This window comes from Staurois parvus, unplaced genomic scaffold (genome assembly GCF_062004578.1).
Source record: "Staurois parvus isolate SC_StPar_1 unplaced genomic scaffold, SC_StPar_1.0 ptg000548l, whole genome shotgun sequence".
In the NCBI taxonomy this organism is placed as follows: Eukaryota; Metazoa; Chordata; class Amphibia; order Anura; family Ranidae; genus Staurois; species Staurois parvus.
Window position 1 is genome coordinate 7,341,611 of NW_028318344.1, and position 20,900 is coordinate 7,362,510.

At 39.8% G+C, this 20,900-nt stretch overlaps 1 protein-coding gene across 1 annotated transcript in view; it reads left to right on the forward strand.

Moving 5' to 3' along the window:
* Positions 1 to 15,662: 15,662 nt before the first annotated feature.
* The window catches only part of GRIN2D (glutamate ionotropic receptor NMDA type subunit 2D), a 526,055-nt gene continuing 520,817 nt past the window's right edge, over positions 15,663 to 20,900 (forward strand). The window contains exon 1 of the mRNA XM_089690985.1: positions 15,663 to 16,107. Within this exon, the coding sequence (XP_089547111.1) occupies positions 15,664 to 16,107 (444 nt within the window). The 5' untranslated portion in view covers position 15,663. The remainder of the gene's footprint in view (positions 16,108 to 20,900) is intronic.

Sequence of the window (20,900 nt, forward strand, 5' to 3'; positions counted from 1 at the left end):
AGAAGCATAATCCCCACATCCTGTCTCTCAAAAAAGTGGGGTCTGTGGGGGAATCTGAAGCCTCTTTTAGAGCATCCTGCCCTTCCATTGTATGATTGCAATACATATAGATAATAAAAAAAATTCACAATCTAAATTCAACATCAGTCACATTGTCTAGTTATGTAGATCTATGTCAGCCACTGTAAGCGCTACCCAACAATTTTCATCCACAGCCATGTTGATCCACCGACCGATGATGCTACCCCACCATTCCATTGCAAATGACAGATCCCTGATAGCTTCTGTTTGTAAGTAAGTTGGTGGGGATCCTGAATTACATCATTGATCAAATGTAGTCATGACCATATTTGGTCAACGACTTTACCCAGGAACCTGAACATGTTCGTTTACAAACAAAACAGGATCCACTGTTCACAAACAAAAGCCTGATGGCAATCTGTTATTTTGCAGCAGTAGTGCTACAGTCACTAAATGGCAAATTTCTAGAGGCTGGTTGTAAACAAACAATATCAAATTTGAAGCAGTTCATTGTACTGCATCCACAGTTGGTTTTGGCATCCCCAAAGCATTTTATTTGCAAATTTTTATTCTTGTATTTTAAGTTGCATTAAAAGACCCTCTCCTAGCTGAACTTTTTTTTTCTTTTTTGCAGTGGTACATGTCCCCCATGCTAGTTCCCACCTATATATGCCCTTTTTAAATAAAAGCTTATAAATATAATAAGGTTCTGTTCCCATAGACTTCACTCAATGGAGTTCGACACTATGATCGGTGTTTGTGAACTTTCCAATGGGTTCAGCAAACATACATGGAACGGAACTTTGCTCAGATCATCCCTGTTTGACTTTTTCTCATGTACTTTTACTTTTTTGGTTGGAGATACTTTAAATTTGGGGTAGAGGCAATCAATATGCCATCTTGGGTTTGGTGATATTTATGTATGCGAATGGTGAAATACTCAATTTGCTAAATATCCTTATTGTTTTTGTGTTGTTTAAATCTTATTAACAGCAGGCATTTGCATTGCATGTCAAACATATTATAACTTGCATTATACTAATTTTGAATGAGTTATATATTTTGAATATATAATAAATATGTGATTAATGTTGAATCATTTTGCATCGAGTTTTTGATTGTTACATATTCCCTCTTGTGTTAAAATGTTGATAAACACAATCATTTGATCTGCTTGTTCATAAGTTAAAAACAAAGACATCATTTTGCACAATTTGTGTAGTTTTAAAAAAAACTCTTATCCCACCTCCCAAACTAGTATGTAACTGGGTCTTATAGATATAGCTCCTTCTTCTTTTTCATGTAGAATTTGTAAAACTTACTAATAATTAAGAATATGAAAATAGTTTCAATGTATTATTAAATATTTAGGCCAGAGTTGATGTGGATTCAACAGTCATAGCCAGTGATCTTACAAAGCAGTGCAGTTGCAGGTTCTGATTTTATTTTCTTGCCGCTTCACTTTTTTTTTTAGTCATATAAAAATATCTAAAATAATTGAGGCTAGATTCATGGCACCATACAGTTCCCAAATTGCTATCTTATGTCTTTTTTTTATTCCTGATCTGAAATTAATGGATTTTTTTTGCTCAAATAAAAATAAAAAGGATTGATTTAAATACTATTGTTTAGCTATTATGTCAGAGCCAGAAAGTTTGTAAAATTATTTTTTTTATGTGCCACCTGAAAATCCAGATGTGGGAAGTCCTCTTATGTTTTTATCTATGCCCTAGTTGTGCTAGCCTGTCTGAGTGTTCCGATATTCCTTACAAAGGTCATCATGCTGCGAGCAGCGAGGAAAATAAAAGAAAATCAAGGATCTTAATGTAAATCTCGGGGTTAAAAAGAAAGATATAGTACTATCCTCTTGGAGGTTGCTGATAAATTTGAGTCCCCCTAGTCCTGCACAGCCAGTCAGTTAGCATTCTCCACACAAGCTCTCATCTAGAGGGATATAAAAAGTCTACACACACCAGTTAAAATGTCAGGTTTCTGTGATGTAAAAAAATGAGACAAAGATAAATAATTTCAGAACCTTTAATGTGACCTATAAACTATACAACTCAATTGAAAAACAAACTGAAATCTTTTAGGGGGGCAAGTAAACATAAAAAAACTAAAATAATGCGGTTGCATAAGTGTGCACACCCTCTTATAACTGGGGATGTAGCTGTGTTCAGAATTAAGCAATCACATTCAAAATCATGTTAAATAGAAGTCAGTATGCACTTGCCATCATTTAAAGTGCCTCTGATTAACCCCAAATAAAGTTCAACTGTTCTAGTAGGTCTTTTCTGACATTTTCTTAGTCGCATAATACAGCAAAAGCCATGGTCTGCAGAGAGCTTCCAAAGCATCAGAGGGATCTCATTGTTAAAAAGTATTGTAAAGTCAGCAGAAGGGTACAAAAGAATTTCTAAGGCATTAGATATACCATGGAATACAGTGAAGACAGTCATCATCAAGTGGAGAAAATATGGTGCAACAGTGACATTACCAAGAACTAGACGTCCCTCCAAAATTGATGAAAAGACAAGAAGAAAACTGGTCTGGGAGGCTGCCAATAGGCATACAGCAACATTAAAGGAGCTGCAGGAATATCTGGCAAGTACTGGCTGTGTGGTACATATGACAACAATCTCCCAAATCCTTCATATGTCTGGGCTACGGGGTAGAGTGGCAAGATGGAAGCCTTTTCTTACAAAGAAAAACATCCAAGCTCAACTCAATTTTGCAAAAATTAATCTGAAGTCTTCCAAAAGCATGTGGGAAAATGTGTTATGGTCTGATGAAACCAAGGTTGAACTTTTTGGCCATAATTCCAAAAGATATGGTTGGTGCAAAATTAACATTTCACATCACCAAAAGAACACCATACCCACAGGGAAGCATGGTGGTAGCAGCATCATGCTTTGGGGCAATTTTTCATCAGCTGGAACTGGGGCCTTAGTCAAGGTAGATGGAATTATGAACAGTTCCAAATACCAGTCAATATTGGCACAAAACCTTCAGGCTTCTGCTAGAAAGCAGAACATGAAGAGGAACTTCATCTTTCAGCATGAGAAGGACCCAAAGCATACATCCAAATCAACAAAGGAATGGCTTCACCAGAAGAAGATTAAAGTTTTGGAATGGCCCTGCCAGATCCCAGACCTGAATCTGATCAAAAATCTGTGGGGTGATCTAAAGAGGGCTGTGCACAGGAGTTGCCCTTACAATCTGACAGATTTGGAGTGTTTTTGCAAGAAAGAGTGGGCCACGATTGCCAAGTCAAGATGTGCCATGCTGATAGACTCATACCCAAAAAGACAGTGCTGTAATAAAATCAAAAGGTGCTTCAGCAAAGTACTAGTTTAAGGGTGTGCATACGTATGCAACCATAATATTTTGTTTTTTTATTTTTACTTCCCTCCACCTAAAAGATTTCAGTTTGTTGTTCAACTAAGTTGTACAGTTTATAGGTTACATTAAAGGTGGAAAACGTTCTGAAATTATTTATTTTTGTCAAATTTTTTTACATCACAGAAACCTGACATTTTAATAGGTGTGTAGACTTTTTATATCCACTGTATAGGCAGAAATGAGGCCGTGAGTGTTTTTTTGTTATTTTTTTGAGGGGAATAAACTTTGATGGGGTAAGGGGTGTATAGGATGCCCAAGGGACCCACAATTTGAGGACAACTTCTTGAACTATTCACAGCTTCATTTCTCTGACACAATCTCTGTTGGAGTGCTAGCAAGCATCTCCAGTTGTACAATCTCAGACCCTAGATGAACTCCTCTTCACCCAGCAATCTAGACACAGTCTTCCTGAGCAAGTGGTCTGGCTCCTGTTCCTTTAAGTAAGGTATACAGTCACTAGCAGAGGGCTAATCTGGTTTCCCACCAGAGTGCTCCTTTCCCTATCCGCCCAGGGGGTGCAGGTGTACTCACTCAGATCCTATCCTGTACCGCTTGTGAATGGCTATTGCTACCAGGCCTATCAACTGGGCTGCTCCTTCCCTGCCATACAGGTAGTCCTCTCTCAGGGGGCCAGTGAGTCCTGAGTTTTCCTCCTCTCCAGCTCCAGGCTCGCAGGCAGGCCCCATCCCACTAGGCCTCTTGGCAGCCTTCCCCTCCACCTAACATCTTCCTCTCTCCTTCTTCTACCTGACTCTCCTGTTTCTGAGCAGGTTCCAATACTTATAAGAAAGTCTAGCCCCTTGTCAAGCCTTCTGTTGGGGATTGGCTAAGGTCCTTCAAAAGTGCAGCCAACCACTCTTCAGATCCACCCACTGCCTCCAAGGCCCTCCTCTGAAAGCCACGGAGCAGGGGGAAATTCCAGAGGGGCTGGCCTGCAGAGTCTCACAGCCCTCACCAGAATTTGACCCCTCTGACTATCTCACCTGAGTTGCTAATCAGCAGCTCTCTAGCCATCAGGATCTAGCTCCCCCTAGCAAAACGCTAGCAACAGAGGAATATAGAAAGTGCAGACAATAGTAAAGTATGTAAAAGCAAGTTTTAATAAAAAATATAGTATGCATCACATGTTAAATCCATATAATCACATTGTAAATTGCCAGTCCCATGATGATGTCATTTCCTGATGTAATGAGTAGGATGTGGCAATGATGTGAAGTTATCATGCACGGTGTCAATGATAGTCCAGTGTTGGAGGAAATGCCTGTTTTGATAGAATGCTTTACAATGCGACTATGTGGATTCAACATGTGAATGCATACAGTATGTCTTAATAAAACTTGATTTTACATACTTCACTATGGTCTGCTCTTTTTATATTCCTGTGTTGGTTACCGATAAACACTATACACTATATTTTCATATGGTTTAGAATTTGATATCACAAATTAAGTGTTGGCAGATTTATCTGTTTTCAAGATTTTTTAACTTCAGCGCAGGTTATTTTCTTTATGATTTAATAATTTTTTGGTTGAGATTGTTTTTTTAAGATAATATACATGTGAGGATCTTTAAAAACTCATCTCCCCCTATCCTGAAGATTTGAGTGAATTCATGTTTGTGCAGTTCAGTTCAATCAGCTCTAATCGTTATCTTCCCAGCGACACTCCTACCCACATGCCATTTTCCCTGTGGGAATGCTAGGCTGTTACCTGAAGCAGCACTGAACAGCAACACAATGTGTGCCAACTTTTTATAACAGCAAAGCAGTTTATTGTTTTTTGAGCAGTCTCAGTGGGGTTAATAAGATCAAAGGCTGTTTATTCCTTTCAGTCTATCATAATGTTTTTGCTGGCTTTGCAAACAATTTGCTAAAAAGCCTTTTTTTTTGGTCTTTTCAACAGATATGATGCACAGTTTGCAAGTGATTTGTTTGTAATGATTTAGTAGAAGACAAAAGAATCATGAGCAATATTAGATGTGCTTGTTTCACAGTGGGGGAAAGAAAAAAAATAACACTTTATAGTTTCCACAAAATGTGCTGTAACGCTGTGCGGATCAGTACCCAATAATTATAAATGTCTGTATATTCAGCAATTCCTGTCTGTTCTACAAATCCATCTGGCCTTATCTTAAAGACATTAATGGAAGAGAAACATGACTTGAAGTTCATGTTCATGCAAATAGCTGTCTTAAAAGAAATGCTTGAAGAACATGGTTCGAAGAGTTTTGAGAGCTAGGAGAGCAGACTAAGGAGATGAGTCAAGGCGTGAGATTTGTTTCCCAGGGGATGTGAGAAGGTCATCCACGTGGCAGAGTCAATATTCAGGCTTAAGAAATTCAATGCTCCAAGAGTTATAGACAAATTCTGTTGCAGACGAAGCACAGGGGGTTAAGAGTTTCAGACATCCAATAAATCTCTTCTAGGATAGGTACACATTTATATACTCTTGAAAGTGGCAAAGAAAGCATTTAATGATATTTTTTCTATTTTCAGAAAAGTATATAGTAGGTATTTGTGGTTGGTTATATATCTTATAATAGATCCATCATAAGGCACACATTTGTATTGTAGAGAATACAAAGCAATACATGTCTAATAGACTGCTTTCTGTTTTAGTTACCTTAAAGCTGAAATAAACTCTCCTATCCTCTACAGCCTAGAAAGCTGCCATCTTAAGCCGGCCATAGACGGTTCGTATATTTGCTGGTTTATTATGAAACAGTGAAGATTTGAACAGTGTATGGGCAAGCAAAATGCACACAAGTTGATTGATCAACTTGGGTACAACCAGCCTACTGGATTTTACATGCAAATATTGCAAGTGGCTGTTAGAGCTGCAAGCAATATTCACTGTGTTCTCCTGGCGGGGATGGTTTACTCTGCCCTCCCGCTGGGAGAGCACAATAGATCCACGGGAGGGATTCTCTTGTCAACACTATCTCTGTTGATGGAGGAACCTTGGTTGCAGGAAAGAAATTTACTCCATCTATGGCCAACCCTAGCCTCTTTTCGACCTGTAGTTGTCATGGTGCTGCACTTCTGATCAGCTATGACCCCAACTATAAGATGACTTAACAGTTTGGTTGAGCACACAAGCAACTCTGACAGTTATCATTCATGGCATGCCTTGAATATAACTGTTTTGGGAAACCGTTAAATTGATGAGTTTAGTTATGCTTTAATATTACCTGTTTCACTGTAATTAATACTTTTTCTTATAAACTAATGTAGCACTAACCCCTTAAGGGTTGCTTAGTAATTTTTGGGTTACCTATCAATGTGGACCTCTTTCTGACAGCATAACCTCTGTTGACACCACCATATTCTTGTGACCAGAATAAGTCACCACTGTAAAATGGACTCACACACAAGTTGGTGTAAACCAATATGAAGTTTATATTGAATTTGAACATAGCTTGATCAGAAAGCACAAAATAACACTGGCACACGCAGCAAATATAATCACTCTTGTCAGCTTTAAGTAAAAGTAATAGCATTCACAGTGAAGTACCAGTAACTGTTAGCAGGCCTGCTTTCAGAAATAATCCACTGCCTCCAATCTGAGGTTACTGTTAAATCCCTAGTGAGCGAAAACAACTTTCAATAACCAGGTAGGCTCAGAACCTGATGGCAAGGATTAGATTTGAAAATAGAGAGAGCTCTTGTCTATAATCAACCAATGTCCTTTTAAGAACAATATAGAGTCTTCTTTGTGCTAGTTTGGGCCCAATTGGAATGAAGATAATAGTTCCTCAGGATAACAACACAAAGGATAAGGAGGAAAAAAAAAAGGGAATAAGTACTTCTCTTAATGGTAGTGAACTGATGCAAGGTCACCTTTAAGGCACTAAACAAGGACCGATTTGAAGTAGTGAAGTGTAACAATTGGCATAAGTGTCTGTGAGCAAGGATAACTCTCTCTTTGGATGACAAGGGATGAAGGCAACAACAGTAGAAACAGTAGAAATCCTGTTCAGCTGGGAAGGGTAAATTGTTGTTTTAGTTGACACTGCTGTATTCTGGCCTGCAGCTGTGTGTCCTGCCTTCAGCTTGGATGATGAGACTAATGCAAATGTGTTACGATGGCAGCTGGGAGACTAGGCTGCAAACTGGGGTAACTATGTGGTATGTCCGCAACTATGTGCAGATATGATGAAATCTTCAATGTTCTCTAAGTTAGTGGGTGTATGGGACTCTCTCACCCAATCAATGGTGTCTGGCAGGTCTTAGTGGTCCGTCTTTTTCTGCAGACTCACAGGTCCTGATTCGGCATCCCGTCTGGTCTCCTGTTTACAGATTGGCTTACTTTGCAGCATGGCAAGACTGACAATCGGCAGACTCTTTTTGTTCCTCCTCCTTCTCTGACTCTGGCTCCCCAGCCTGGTCCAATACTCTGGCCATCAGTACATTTCCTCCTCTTTCGATCTTTCCCCTCTCACTTCCTGCTCAGTCTCCCGGGCTTTTAGATATATATGCCGCTGCCCACATGCTACCTCCCCTGGGAAATGCAGTCCCTGGGTACTTTGCTCCCCAGTGGAGTACTGCTTTTCAGCATACAGGTTCCAGAGGGCTGCTCTGCCAAGTGTGATTGCCCCACCGCCATCTAATGTCCATTTTAATACACTACATCTAACACCATATCAATGGCTTACACTAAAATGTTATAGTCTACGAACATTAGAAAACAGTGTGACTGCCCAAAATGTTTTTTTTTTTTAAATGACATTTGAAATGTATGCTTGTGTCTCATAAAGAACTGTAACCGGGGCCGGTGCTAGATTATTTTGCACCCTAGGCAAGACCAGCTACTTGCACTGCCCCCCCCCCCAAATAAATAACTAAATAGATAAAAATAAGAAAACAGTAGAAAATGTTAAATCAACAAGACATGAAACTGCTAAATTTTTTTAATGTGCAAAAATACGTGCCACAAGATGCCAACAGGACCAATATTAAAAACCAAATATAAATTAACTGTATTAATCAGCAGAGAGAGAAACAGATGAAAAAAAAGAGACAGAGATACAAAACTCCACAGTGATAAGAAGCCCCTGGAAGTAATGGCAACTCAGCTGCTACACTGGCACCAGACACCCATCATCTTCCTCTGTCCTTTCTTCCTCCCCCTTTGCTGCCCCTCCTCTCAGCTGAAGGATCATTCATGACATGGCGGCAACCCACACGATCAATCAGCATCTGATTCCCTCACCCTGACAATTGTCCACCCCCCTCCTCCTCCTGTCACCTCCATGACCCATCATCCTCCTAGGCTTGGCTCACCTATGATGGCTCCTGTGGTGTCCAGGCTTTGGCTCTCAGTGAGGACAGGCGACCTCCCAGCACTACACCATTTCCCTCTCATACACATCGGACCCGATCATCCTACTCACATAGGATTAACCCTGCAACCAGAGCACACCCCTGCCTATTGATTGGCTCCAGCTATATAGAAGTAGGCAGAGCCAGCACTGGACAGGCCCCATTCAATCACTAGCATATATGTACTAAATGGTCGTGTGCGGATGACCTGTGTATGAGGAGAGGGGGACTCTGAAGAGAAATTAAAAATTCATACAAGAGGTCCATAGACTACACAGAGAGAGAACCGACCTGTGCTGCATCCAGGCGCCCCTAGGTGGTAGTGTGCCCTAAGTGGCTGCCTAGTTTGCCTAGTGGAAGCACGTGCCCTGACTGTAACTTGTGCATGTCTAGAAGCATTTTCTCTCCTGGGACAAGGATATACATATCGCCATCATTAGTAGTGATATCACCATGCAATGCCTATAAAGCATTTAGCATTTTAGAATAGTAGAAACTATCCTACCTATTTGTACGATTGAAGAGAATTGTAAGAGCAAGATAGCATAAGGAGACTTTTTCACTTTGTCCACTCAGAATCTTTTCAAAGCTCGCCTCTGACCACTCAGTCCCATTGCCCTTGCTCTTCCAGTGCTCTGTTGCTTTTCAGTCGTAATCCCACGTAAATTCTATCTCAGCTGGCTTCCATCACTTCCATCCATCACGTGAAAGTGTTTGGGACTGATGACTGTCTGCTTAGACCTGAGCTCTCATCCTAGGATGAGGTGACACGCTTCTCCATTCCCATTACATAAAGTCCCCTTTTTACATCAGAGTCAACCTCTTCACATTAAAATCCCCCATTACATCAGAGTCCCCCATCCCATTAAAATCCCCCTTCATATTTGAATCCCTTCATTACATTAATGTCCCCCCCCACTTCACTTCAGAGTTCATCTTTTACATCAGCACCCCTTCTTGACTTCAGTCCCCTTAACATCAGAGTCAGACCCCATTAAAATTAGAGTCCTCAGTCCTACCTTCAAATCCTCACCATGGATCGCACTTTCTCTGGTTTGTTATGTGATCATACTACAATTGAAAAAAAGCTGTTTGGACTCAGTTTGAAGATCTGTGGTCTGCTGGCACATATCTACACTGTCATGTATTATCCAGTCTCCAGCTGGTGGTTGCTGCAGGATCCAGTATCCTAGAGCCTTTTCAAGGAACATGTGTGTTGAGAATATGGATGGTTATCTTGAGAGGGCACTGCCCTTTGTTGCCACTGCTAGCAGCAACTGAGTTACTTTAGGCATGACATTAGGTATATCATACCTTTACTGTATCTTCACTGCACCCTTACTGCACCTATACTGCATGCTGGTTTACTAAAACTGTTGTTACATGCAGCAACACATGTGCAGCATGGCATCATGGCAAAGAGCAGGAAGCAAAGAAGGCCTGGACAGAAACAGGACTTCTGTCCTCTCATGAATGTCTTCCCTGGATCAGCATCATTTATTTACATGGTGCAGGCTGGCCAGTCAGCACCATAGTAATGAATTACACCGTGCATACATACTGGTTGGCTCTCTTGAACCATAGAAACAATATTGTGCAGTGAATAGGAACCGGGCACTGTGCAGCCATGCTGACTGAGCATTTCTGAGGCTGCATGATGTCCCCCAGCCTCTCACCAACTTCACTCATCCTGGGGGGCATGAATGAAATATAGAGGATGTAGCCCATCCCAGAACCCCCTACCCACTCTGCCACCAACATCCTGGCAATCAAGGTGCTTGTTTGCTTGTTTCAAATTGTAAACAAGCCAGCGGGCATCCTGAGTGATGTCATTGATTAAATATGGTCAATAAAACACACTGTATGGTCAATGACATTAGGCAGCAAGACCACCCGTTTGTTGATATTTAGTTGTTATTAGTTGTGGCAAACGCCCATTGGGAGAGGATCATTGTGGTTAGGTTGGCATGGGGTTCCACCCAAAGTACATACCAGGTTGCTACTTGAGCATGCAGCCTGGCTGGCCCGTAAAAAGTGAAGGACAGTGAGTGCTTGCCACCCCTTCCTGAACCATCCCATGCCACATGTCAGAGGGCCCCCCACAGCAAAGCTCCCTGTGCCCATGTTAATGAGGACAATGGCCTAGAAGATGCAGTGGCCACTTGCAAAAAATGTTAAAATGGTCTTTCAAAGTTAGGTAAGTCCCCATCTGAAGACTACCACATCCACCAGGCCACGGATGTGGGCAGGTTAGGATGTGGGCTTGTTCAGAGCATGTGGCTTTGCATGGTTCAAGAGTGGGAGTGATCTTTCTTTTTCCATGGAGTACTCTTTTAAAATCCATACCAGACCCAAATGGATGGATTTTGATGGGATGCCATGCTGTGTATTATTATTATTATTATTATTAATATGGGATCCCCCCAAAAATCCATACATGACCTTACATCATTTTGTTTTACATAGTGCCTCCCTTACAATCCATACCAAATGTTAGGGTCTGGTATAGTCCCATCTATTTTGTTTACAAATTGGACAGGACTCTTTTTTTTTCAATCCGCACTGCCAGTGCATTGGACATATGTGAACAGGCACCATAGGAAGCAATGTTATTTCACATGTAATGCGTATTGGATAAGGTTCAAACCGCATCCAATCAGCATATATCTGAACCAGCACTGACGCTCATGTCTGCTGAATTGTATCTTCCTTTTTTTTTTATTGATACATGTAACCCAGGTGCAAAGTTCCCCATGTCCCTTTATTGGATTTTGGGTCATCTCTGTGCAATTCCTTACAAAAAAAACAAGCTGGCAGGGAAAACATTTAGTGTCAATTTTTTTTTCTTTTCTTTCTACCTGTCACTTCTGCTGTTAAGGTTAAGGTGCCCCACAGGAATATATTTGAAGGGAATTGTGCATTTTTACTTTAAGCCTTATTAAAGAGTTGCTTTGAACTGAACGCCATTTTATCAAAAATGTTTTTGCAGTGGCACACATCCCTCCTAGTAGTACCCAGCTCCCCTATATCTTTGACCATCCTTTGCCTACTAGCCTTTGAAGGTGCATTGGTTCTACTCGAAGATGAGTGAAGATTTTAAAGTGCGCTTTTTAGTTATCCCTATGGTATGGGAATTTAATTTTTCCCAACATCACAGCACCATGATACCAATACCATTGCCCAAACAGGTAGTGATTTGGAAAAATGTAAATATAAAGATTTAGTGGCACCACAACAAAATATAATAGTTTTCTAATGATTTATAGATGTTCTCCAGGGTTCAGTTTTGACACAACATAGAATTAGCATCACCAGCATGTTGAACCACCTAAAAAGTTGATTATAGTAAAAACATACCTCCCAACAGTCCCAGATTGGGCAGGACTTTACCAAATGTTCACCTTTGTCCCACAGTCCCGGTGTACAGGGGCTTTGTCCCGCATTACTTTATCTATTCTTTATATGCTAACTTACAAATGAGCTGGACCTGCAGTAGTGTGAGCACTGGGCACATCTAGCATAGCCAGGGATTGGCGGGCAAGCCAGCGGGGCTTTCAGCTGCAATGAGAGAGAGCGTGAAGCTGTCAACTCCAACCTGTGATATTGCCTTTGTCAGGCATGCACTGCATAGACAAACAGCTGGTATTTATACATTGCTGGCCAGGGAAGACAGTAACAAGGGGCAGGACCAGTTAGAATTACAGCATGTGCACCTGCAGCGGTGTATAATAAACCTGAATTATACACCACTGCGGGCGCACATGCAGTAGTTCCATTTGGTCCTGCCATTTTCCACCTTTTTCCCTATGAACGGGTTGTATTTAAAAGGGGTTGGAGCCCCTAAAAGGCATATCGGCCCCGTCCCTGACATCACAGGTTGGACTTGACAGCTGCACTCTCTCTCATTGCAGCTGTACCCTCGCCGGCTTGTTTGCCAATCCATGGATGTTCACACTGCTGTAGGTCCTGCTCGGCTGCACTCAATTGTTATGCATCTGATGCCTGCATTCTTGCCTTGGCTCCTGTATGCTGTTAATCAAGATTTTAGAACATAAGTGTATGTTTCATTGCGCTCTTTATGAAATGCACTCCTGAATCCTGCACTTCATATGAAATGCACTCCTGAATCCTGCACTCTGTACATAACGCACTCCTGAATCCTGCACTCTGTATGTAACGCACTCCTGAATCCTGCACTCTGTATGTAACACACTCCTGAATCCTGCACTCTGTATATAACGCACTCCTGAATCCTGCACTCTGTATATAACGCACTCCTGAATCCTGCACTCTGTATATAACGCACTCCTGAATCCTGCACCCTGTATGAAATGCACTCCTGAATCCTGCACTCTGTATATAACGCACTCCTGAATCCTGCACTCTGTGCATAATGCATTCCTGAATCCTTAACTCTGTATGAAACGCACTCCTGAATCCTGCACTCTGTGCATAATACACTCCTGAATCCTGCACTCTGTATGAAATGCGCACCTGAAACCTGCACTCTGTATGAAATGTGCACCTGAATCCTTCACTCTGTGCTAATGCATTCCTGAATCCTTCCACACTTTGTGTAGCGCACTCTTCCACAGTTTGTGCAAAACCATTTGTAATGGAAGATTTTTATTTTTTTAAATGTGTCCGTGAGACTCTTGCTTGTGGCACAGCAATCAAAGCATATTTTATAGGTACAAGGAAGCCCGGATTTGTTTACCCACTCCCCATAGGCCCCTCCCACTGTTAAGCATTTGGCTACACCATTTTTGCCACAGCAAACTACGAACGCCGCAGGTCACTTCCTCTCTCAAGTGTCCCTCATTCTGAAGTTAAAAAGTTGGGAGGCATGGTAAAAGGAGCTTATGAGGGATGACTGCTGATGATAATGATATTTATATTGTATAGCTGAAGTTTAGGTATGGACTATTTTGCATAGTTACATTGATCTACTGTAGCTTGGACCAATGTAAATTTGCATGCCCCATATTTGTGCGATTCTCGTGGAAGATGAAAATAACTGTAATAGGTTCTGCTACTACAATGATCTCTACTGTTTTCTTGGTCCCATGCCAAGTGGCTGCTCTGCTGTTAGTGAACACAGGTGGTCAGCTCAGCATGTGCGCCATTAAGAGAATACTTTACATTTTCTCAACAAACACAAAGTGTTCTCTGATTACATGAGGCGGAAATCATGATAGCACTGCCCCACCTCTGCAGCTCATTGGTGCAGCCTACTACAGGGATTTCCATGGTCCATAGAGATCCCACAGGTACAGAACATGTATACTTACATTTGTCCAAACTGGACTATGCCAAATTTTCCATACCTAAACTTTAACTTTAACAACTACCTGCAAGTGATTGGGCCAAAATGAGTCATTATAATGTGATCTCTTCAAACATGTATCAACCAAGTCCAGCTGACATTGAGAAACGTACCGCAACAAAGGATTATGGACTTGGGCAGGGAGAACAATGAATTGAAATGTAAGAGACTAGTGGTGTACACTGTAGCCTAAGGACTGATAACAAGGATAAATTATTCCCATACATTAGATAAGGTTGTACAGCTTGGCCTCTTATGTAATCTGGATACAGGAAGGCTAGAACTGTATGTGAATGACTGGCTAGCAACCTGCAATTAAAAATATTCATGGGAAATACAATGCTTTAATTCTGTTTTTAACTTTGAAAATAAATCAGTCAGTAGATTACCTGTAGTAATACTAATAATAATAATAATAATAAATATAAAAAAGTGTACTGAATCATCTTACTTTTTGAGGAGATCACGTGTAATAATGGGTTTTAACAATAATGGCTGTTGTACTACATATAGCAAAAGTAGAAAGCTTACCATGAACATTTGTGAATATCCACACATCGCACTGAATGAATCAATGCCATCTGGCCTAAAAATCAGTTTGAGCAAATAAATTCACTCATTTCTATTGCCTACATATTACAGACTGTAAAGTTACTGATAGGTATTTAATGATCCTGCTGCTATTAGGGAATAACTTATATGTTTATGAATACCTTCAGACTTGAGCAGGAATCCCAGATCTTTAAGTGAAAATATATCACCTAGTTTGAATAAATTTTTGGCCAATAGCTATACTGTTTGAGATAGCCCACATGGAAAAAATATATATTTTAAATATATTTTAAAAATATTATTTACAAATATATTGACATATATGTGAAATACTACAATGTTGCCCTTATTATATATATATATATATATATATATATATATATATATATATATATACACACTGTATGTTGAAATGCATGTTTTATATATTACAAAATATATGAAAATATATATTTTTTAAATATATTCTTCAGATTTTTTGGAACATATTAAAAAGTAATTTTAACCTATGTTTTTATATATATTTATACATGCATCCCAAAAATGTAGATTAAATGTATTTTTAAAGACATACAGTATATTTGAAAATGTATTTTTAAAAATATTTTTCATATATTTTGTAATATATAAAAAAAGCATTTCAACATATATGTTGAATACGGCCCAAACTGTAGTATTTCAAATATACATGTCAATATATTTGGGTAGAATATTTTAAAAATATATTTAAAATATGATTTTCTTCCATGTGGGAGGGCTGACATTTTAGCTGTAGAGTTCCTAGGAACATACATTTTTGCAAAACGTGTTAGCGCATACAAATAACAATAAATCCTGATTGTGCAGATGTGTCCAATCTCAACCTAATGCATGTAATACATGTAACATACTGCAACTGTAGCCAACCCAACAGTTTTATCAGTATATATATATAAAATATTTTATCCAAATTTTACACTTCATATTTTTTTTTCTGAGTGAAACCTGCCTCATGGGTAATCCTTGCCTGTATTCTCTGTTCTTTTTCCCATACATAGAGTGGATGCCAAAACCCTTCGAGATGTGTTTTCCACCAGCTGTCAACACTGCCTTTGTGCCCACCGCTGCTAGGATGCTATTTCTGATGGCCCTGGCATGCGCCAGCCCTTTTCTAGAATTTCGAGAAGAAACTACAAGATCTCTTAACGTGGCCATAATTTTTAGTGGTACCTCTTATCCACCGGAGAGTGCCCGCTTTGCACCCTCAGCTTTCCGCAATTTTTCTATGGAAGTGAATCCAGTTTCAGTAATACTTAATGACACAAACCCTCGCAGCCTTATCCTGCAAATATGTGATGTTCTGTCCAGCCTGCGCATTCATGGCGTTGTCTTTGAAGATGATACAAGAACAGAGTCTGTGGCTCAGATATTGGACTTCATTTCTGCACAAACATCCATGCCCATCATTGGAATCAATGGAGGATCTGCAATTGTGCTTACACCAAAGGTATGTAGAATTACCATTTTTTTTTCAGAAATAATTTCAGTAGGAGCTCCTTGTTTCTGTGTATTTGTTTATACTTTAAAGCCAAGCACTTCATTCTCTATAACATGTGGTTCTGTAGTCCTCGGAGATGAACAGTGCAATTGATAGCAGTGAACAGAGGCAACTATGAGTGAAAGGATCACCAATACTCCTAACCAGCCCATGTAGATGAACAGTGAAGAGGAGCCTCAGCCCACAAGTCTTCACTAAACTATGCTCTCCGAAGCATTTTGTCTTAGTCGTAGGGTCAGCAGAGGCAAATCAGACAGGAAGTTCTCAGCTTACAAGGTTTCTGACAGGATCAATAGGTATTTTTGCGCTTCTTGAGCATTAATGCAATGTGATTATTAACAGACCAAAACTGACTAAATAATAGAAGCTAATTGGTAGGGTTTACATACACTTTAATATTGTCCCATCATTGTTGGATGGTCTTATAAATCACTAGTATGGGAGGTAGTGTGATCAGGCTCCTAACCCTGAAAGCAAAACAATATTTGCATGGTAGGGCTTCCTGTGATCCAGGCGCTTTATAGAAATTCTGACCAAGTGTGTAGACATCTAGAGGTAACTGGTGTACTATGTAAGTTTTTAAATGCTTTATAATTGATAGTCACAGGTTTGGTTTTATTTCATAGTGTGAATTATTGTCTAACTACATCTAACTTTATTTTTTAATTTTGGAAAGATTAAGACTTCATAGAAGACATTCTTTCTTCACCACCAGTACCTACAGCAGCAAAACCTGTCAGAATTTCTAATCCTTTCACACTTTATGTATATCAGAATGGCTAGAGTTCAGCATTAAGTAACTGTCACATGTGCAAACATCAGGCAGAAGCAAGAGATAATCCATGAAAGAGAGGAAGAGAAGAGTGGTCATATAGGCTAAGTGGTTATCATTTCAGCACTAGGGTTATCAGTTCGAATCCCAACCACTGCCTGCCTACCTGCCTGGAGTTTGCATGTTCTCCCTCTGCCTGCATGGGTTTCCTCCAGGTACTCTGGATTCCTCCCACACCCCAAAGACATGCTGGTAGGTTAATTAGCTCTATCTCAATTTCTCCCTAATATGTGTATGTGTGAATATGAGTTAGGAACCTTAGATTGTCACCTTCTTGAGGGTCAGGGACTGATGTGAATGTACAATATATGTAAAGTGCTGCATAAATAGAAGCTATAGATATACCTGTAACAATAAATACAATACAAATAGAAATACACATGTGTTAAGCTTACAAATATTGCATGTAAAAACACAAAATGCAAATCAAGTTTTTATGGGTTCAAGTTCCACCATCTCTGTACTTTCTACACAATGGTACACAAACAGAATGATGTTCACTGCAAAAAACAATAAGGTTCAAAAACAGAAACCCTAGCCAGAGTAAATAGGAGGTGAGTGTAGTTTCACTTTTAGCAAAGCCTATTCCCTTTAGGCAAGCAGGCCTACCTGTACTAGGTAGCTCCAAGGACTTAATACAGGATACTGACTGTAGTGTGTTACATATGGACCCAAGGTAGAAAAGAAAAAATGTAATGTACAGCCACGAAGGAAATAGGATAGAGGGTACTCTGGTGGAGCAAGGACACATGGCAGGCATCGGGTGTAGCCTGTGGAAGTAGCCATACTCTGGGCTGGCAGCAGACAGTAAGCATATCCATATATTGTTGCCCAGCAACAGGGACGCAAGCTGTTGCTTGGAGTTGGAACCCTGCATCCCATTGCCTTCAACCAGGTCTCCAGGTAATGGTAGTGAAAGAAAGCTCCATAAGCAGCCACCAGCGGGGGCCCTTGGGGGATGGTTAAATATCTAGAGTGTCTTACAGAAACACTTAACAAGAGGCTGTAGATGAGCCCAAAAAAGCTAATTGAAAGACTAATTGAATCTAGAGTTTTTAAATCTTAGGTGACAGTTTTATGACATTAGAACTGCAATGTTTCTTGGACAGAAATAGAGTATTTTTTGGGGACAAAACAACCAAAGTAGCTTTACTCTAGTATTGTCTTTAGCTTAATATAGTGTATATCCCTACACACTTATTAATCAGTACAGCTAACAGCTAGTAGCCCTGTCTTGGTTAGCAGTCTATTGTATTTATGTATTCCCTGGAGTTACTCTTTAATCCAAAAAGTGAATACAGATTCCCTAATAATAATGAAATATCCCAATACAAGGATAAAATATATCTATGCTTAGATTTGAGGAAACAACAGTATTTGTTGTGTATAATGCATTTATCTCCAAATTTACCACTATGTGGAATTACACACAGAGCATATTAAAAAGTTGCTGTTACAACCAATAAATCTGCAATCTCTCTCCTTTTCCAAGGAGTTAGGGTACCATTTATTTGGTAAAACAATCCAGGAGTGAAGATGAGTAAATGCACTTAAGACACGATCAGCAAAATTTTTCTGTGGTACCTAGCAGATATCCTGAGTGGGACGGGAGGCATTGATAATCTAGCCACGTATCATTTTGAATTCCTACAGAATGTTCTCCACAAGTTTGTTGAAAGATGCATGAGGCCAAAGCACATCTGTATCTACATTAGAAACTCTCCCCTGCCTTGAATAGTAATATGACAGGTTCTCCATCATGTCCAGTAAGTGACCTTGGTTGTTCCATCAAAGTGATTTGCTGGGAATTATTTACAGGAAAGAAACAATTCATGTTAATCGTATTCCAACTACTGAACATTATAAAGACTACAAGCTTGGTTCCTCTCTTCCTGCTCAGTCTGCAAATATTGTACACCAGTGCCTGGACTATGAATTTAGTAAACCTAATAAAGGAAAATATTACCCATTTTCTAATATTGTTTATTATAATATGTGTAGCAGACAACTATGTGTTGTACAATCATTTTAAAGTGTTCCAGTGTAAAGGGGGGGGGGGTGAAGCATGTGCACAGTTCGGTGTACATGCCTGGCATGTCTTTGGTGACAGTGTACTGCTACCCCAGAGGAGCCACTGAATTATTTTGTCACTTCTCTGCACACCTAAAGATGACACACTCTTCCAGCACTTCACAAGTATTAAGTATTGAGGTATTTCAAAGAATTTATTAGGCCAAGCATACTCTTAAAGAAAAAATGATTAGCAAGTGTATTTATTGAAACAAGAAGACAATAATGTTACTCTAGATATAGTTAAACATCTGCTGTATTCTTCTTTACATTAATTAACAGAACTGAACTGCATTTACCTAGCATCAGTATATAAAAACAGACCTAACTTGCTATAACAGTCCCAATATTTTCAACTGGCCAGTGATTGATGAAATATAATGTTGACCTGCAAAGTTTGGACCTTTGAAGAAAGCACAACGGTTCCCAGCAGGCAATAGCATAACTTGTACTATGTTAGTCTCTTGCCAGGGCACCTCAACATGTGCTCAGATTCAGTAAAAGTCTAGATCAAGTCAGAGGGGGATATGAGTTGTTAAAGATCTCTCTCTTTCAATCCTGCTGAGACAGTCTCTCCTCCCAGCCTCCCAGCACCGGAAAAGAAATGGGATCGGAGGAGGGTAATTATTGGAGAAGGTCACCGATGTTAATGAACAATAAGGAAGAACCTGGGAAATAGGTGTCTGGATTATATTAGGTTAGGAGGCTAGGGAGTGGACTGGTGCTTATTTTTTTAATAAACCTGAACCTATTCTTTAAGGAAGAACTCCACTAAGATTAGTTTTTATCACTCATTATTGGGTCTCTATGACTCTTACATTCTTACAGATATAAAAGAATAAAACCGGTGTAGCTACTCCATGTCCTCAGCATGTCATAGTGGTAGGACTGATCCCTCTAACTCATTACTCATGAATTTCTCTTTGAGTTTATATCAACCTGTTGGTAAAGATAATACATTTCTGAGGGTGGTACAGGTAAAGTATTGCTCAAACTGACTCTCAATGATCCTAAAATCAGGGTGCAGACAGATTCAAAATAATCCTAGTTGCATGTTTAGGACAACTTTCAGGTTGCTTTTTAGAAACCCTTCCAACGTCGTTAATAGGGATGAGGTATGGATTAACCCCAACCATGGTTTTCCACAGAATCTATTGGATTTGGATTTGCATGTGCCTGCAAACTTATGTGCACTTTCATTGGGTTGGAACTTTTTAAATCCATAATGCACTGCATGGCATTTGAGACATAGTCAGAGGCATAGAAGGGCCATAAAAAGGTGTGGATGACATAAGTGGGGTAATAAAAGGGCCAATAAAGAGGATGGGCAATAATGTCAATGCTTGCTAGTTGTTGACACTTCTTCCCCCATGCAACCACTTTGGGGTCTTTTTATCAAGGGTCATTTTTTATTTTCATATTTATTTTTGTGCCTGTTTAGAGAGCAGCAGTATGTCCTTGCTGCTATCCTGACAATTTCCAACCCCCAGTGCAGAACTTGACTTCCAATGTTTTATGTTTGGGAATAACTTGCTCAGCAGCCCCTACAAGGGACCACAATTGCCAAAATTTTCTCTCAATGGGGTTTGCAGATTCGCAGGGAACAGGACTTGAAAATTGTGCATTTCATGCACAAGTTGCAGTGTAGGTGCACTTATATGTTGCCAAATGGTACTCTGAGATTAAAATCTTGGGGGTATATTCATTAAATTTCAATCATGATAACTTGCCCTGATTAGAAATTGATTAGTGTGCAACTCAGAGATGTTAAATGTACTTTATAATTAAAAAAATCTCTAATCAAATTGACCTTCCTAAGAACTGTAATATAATTTCATAT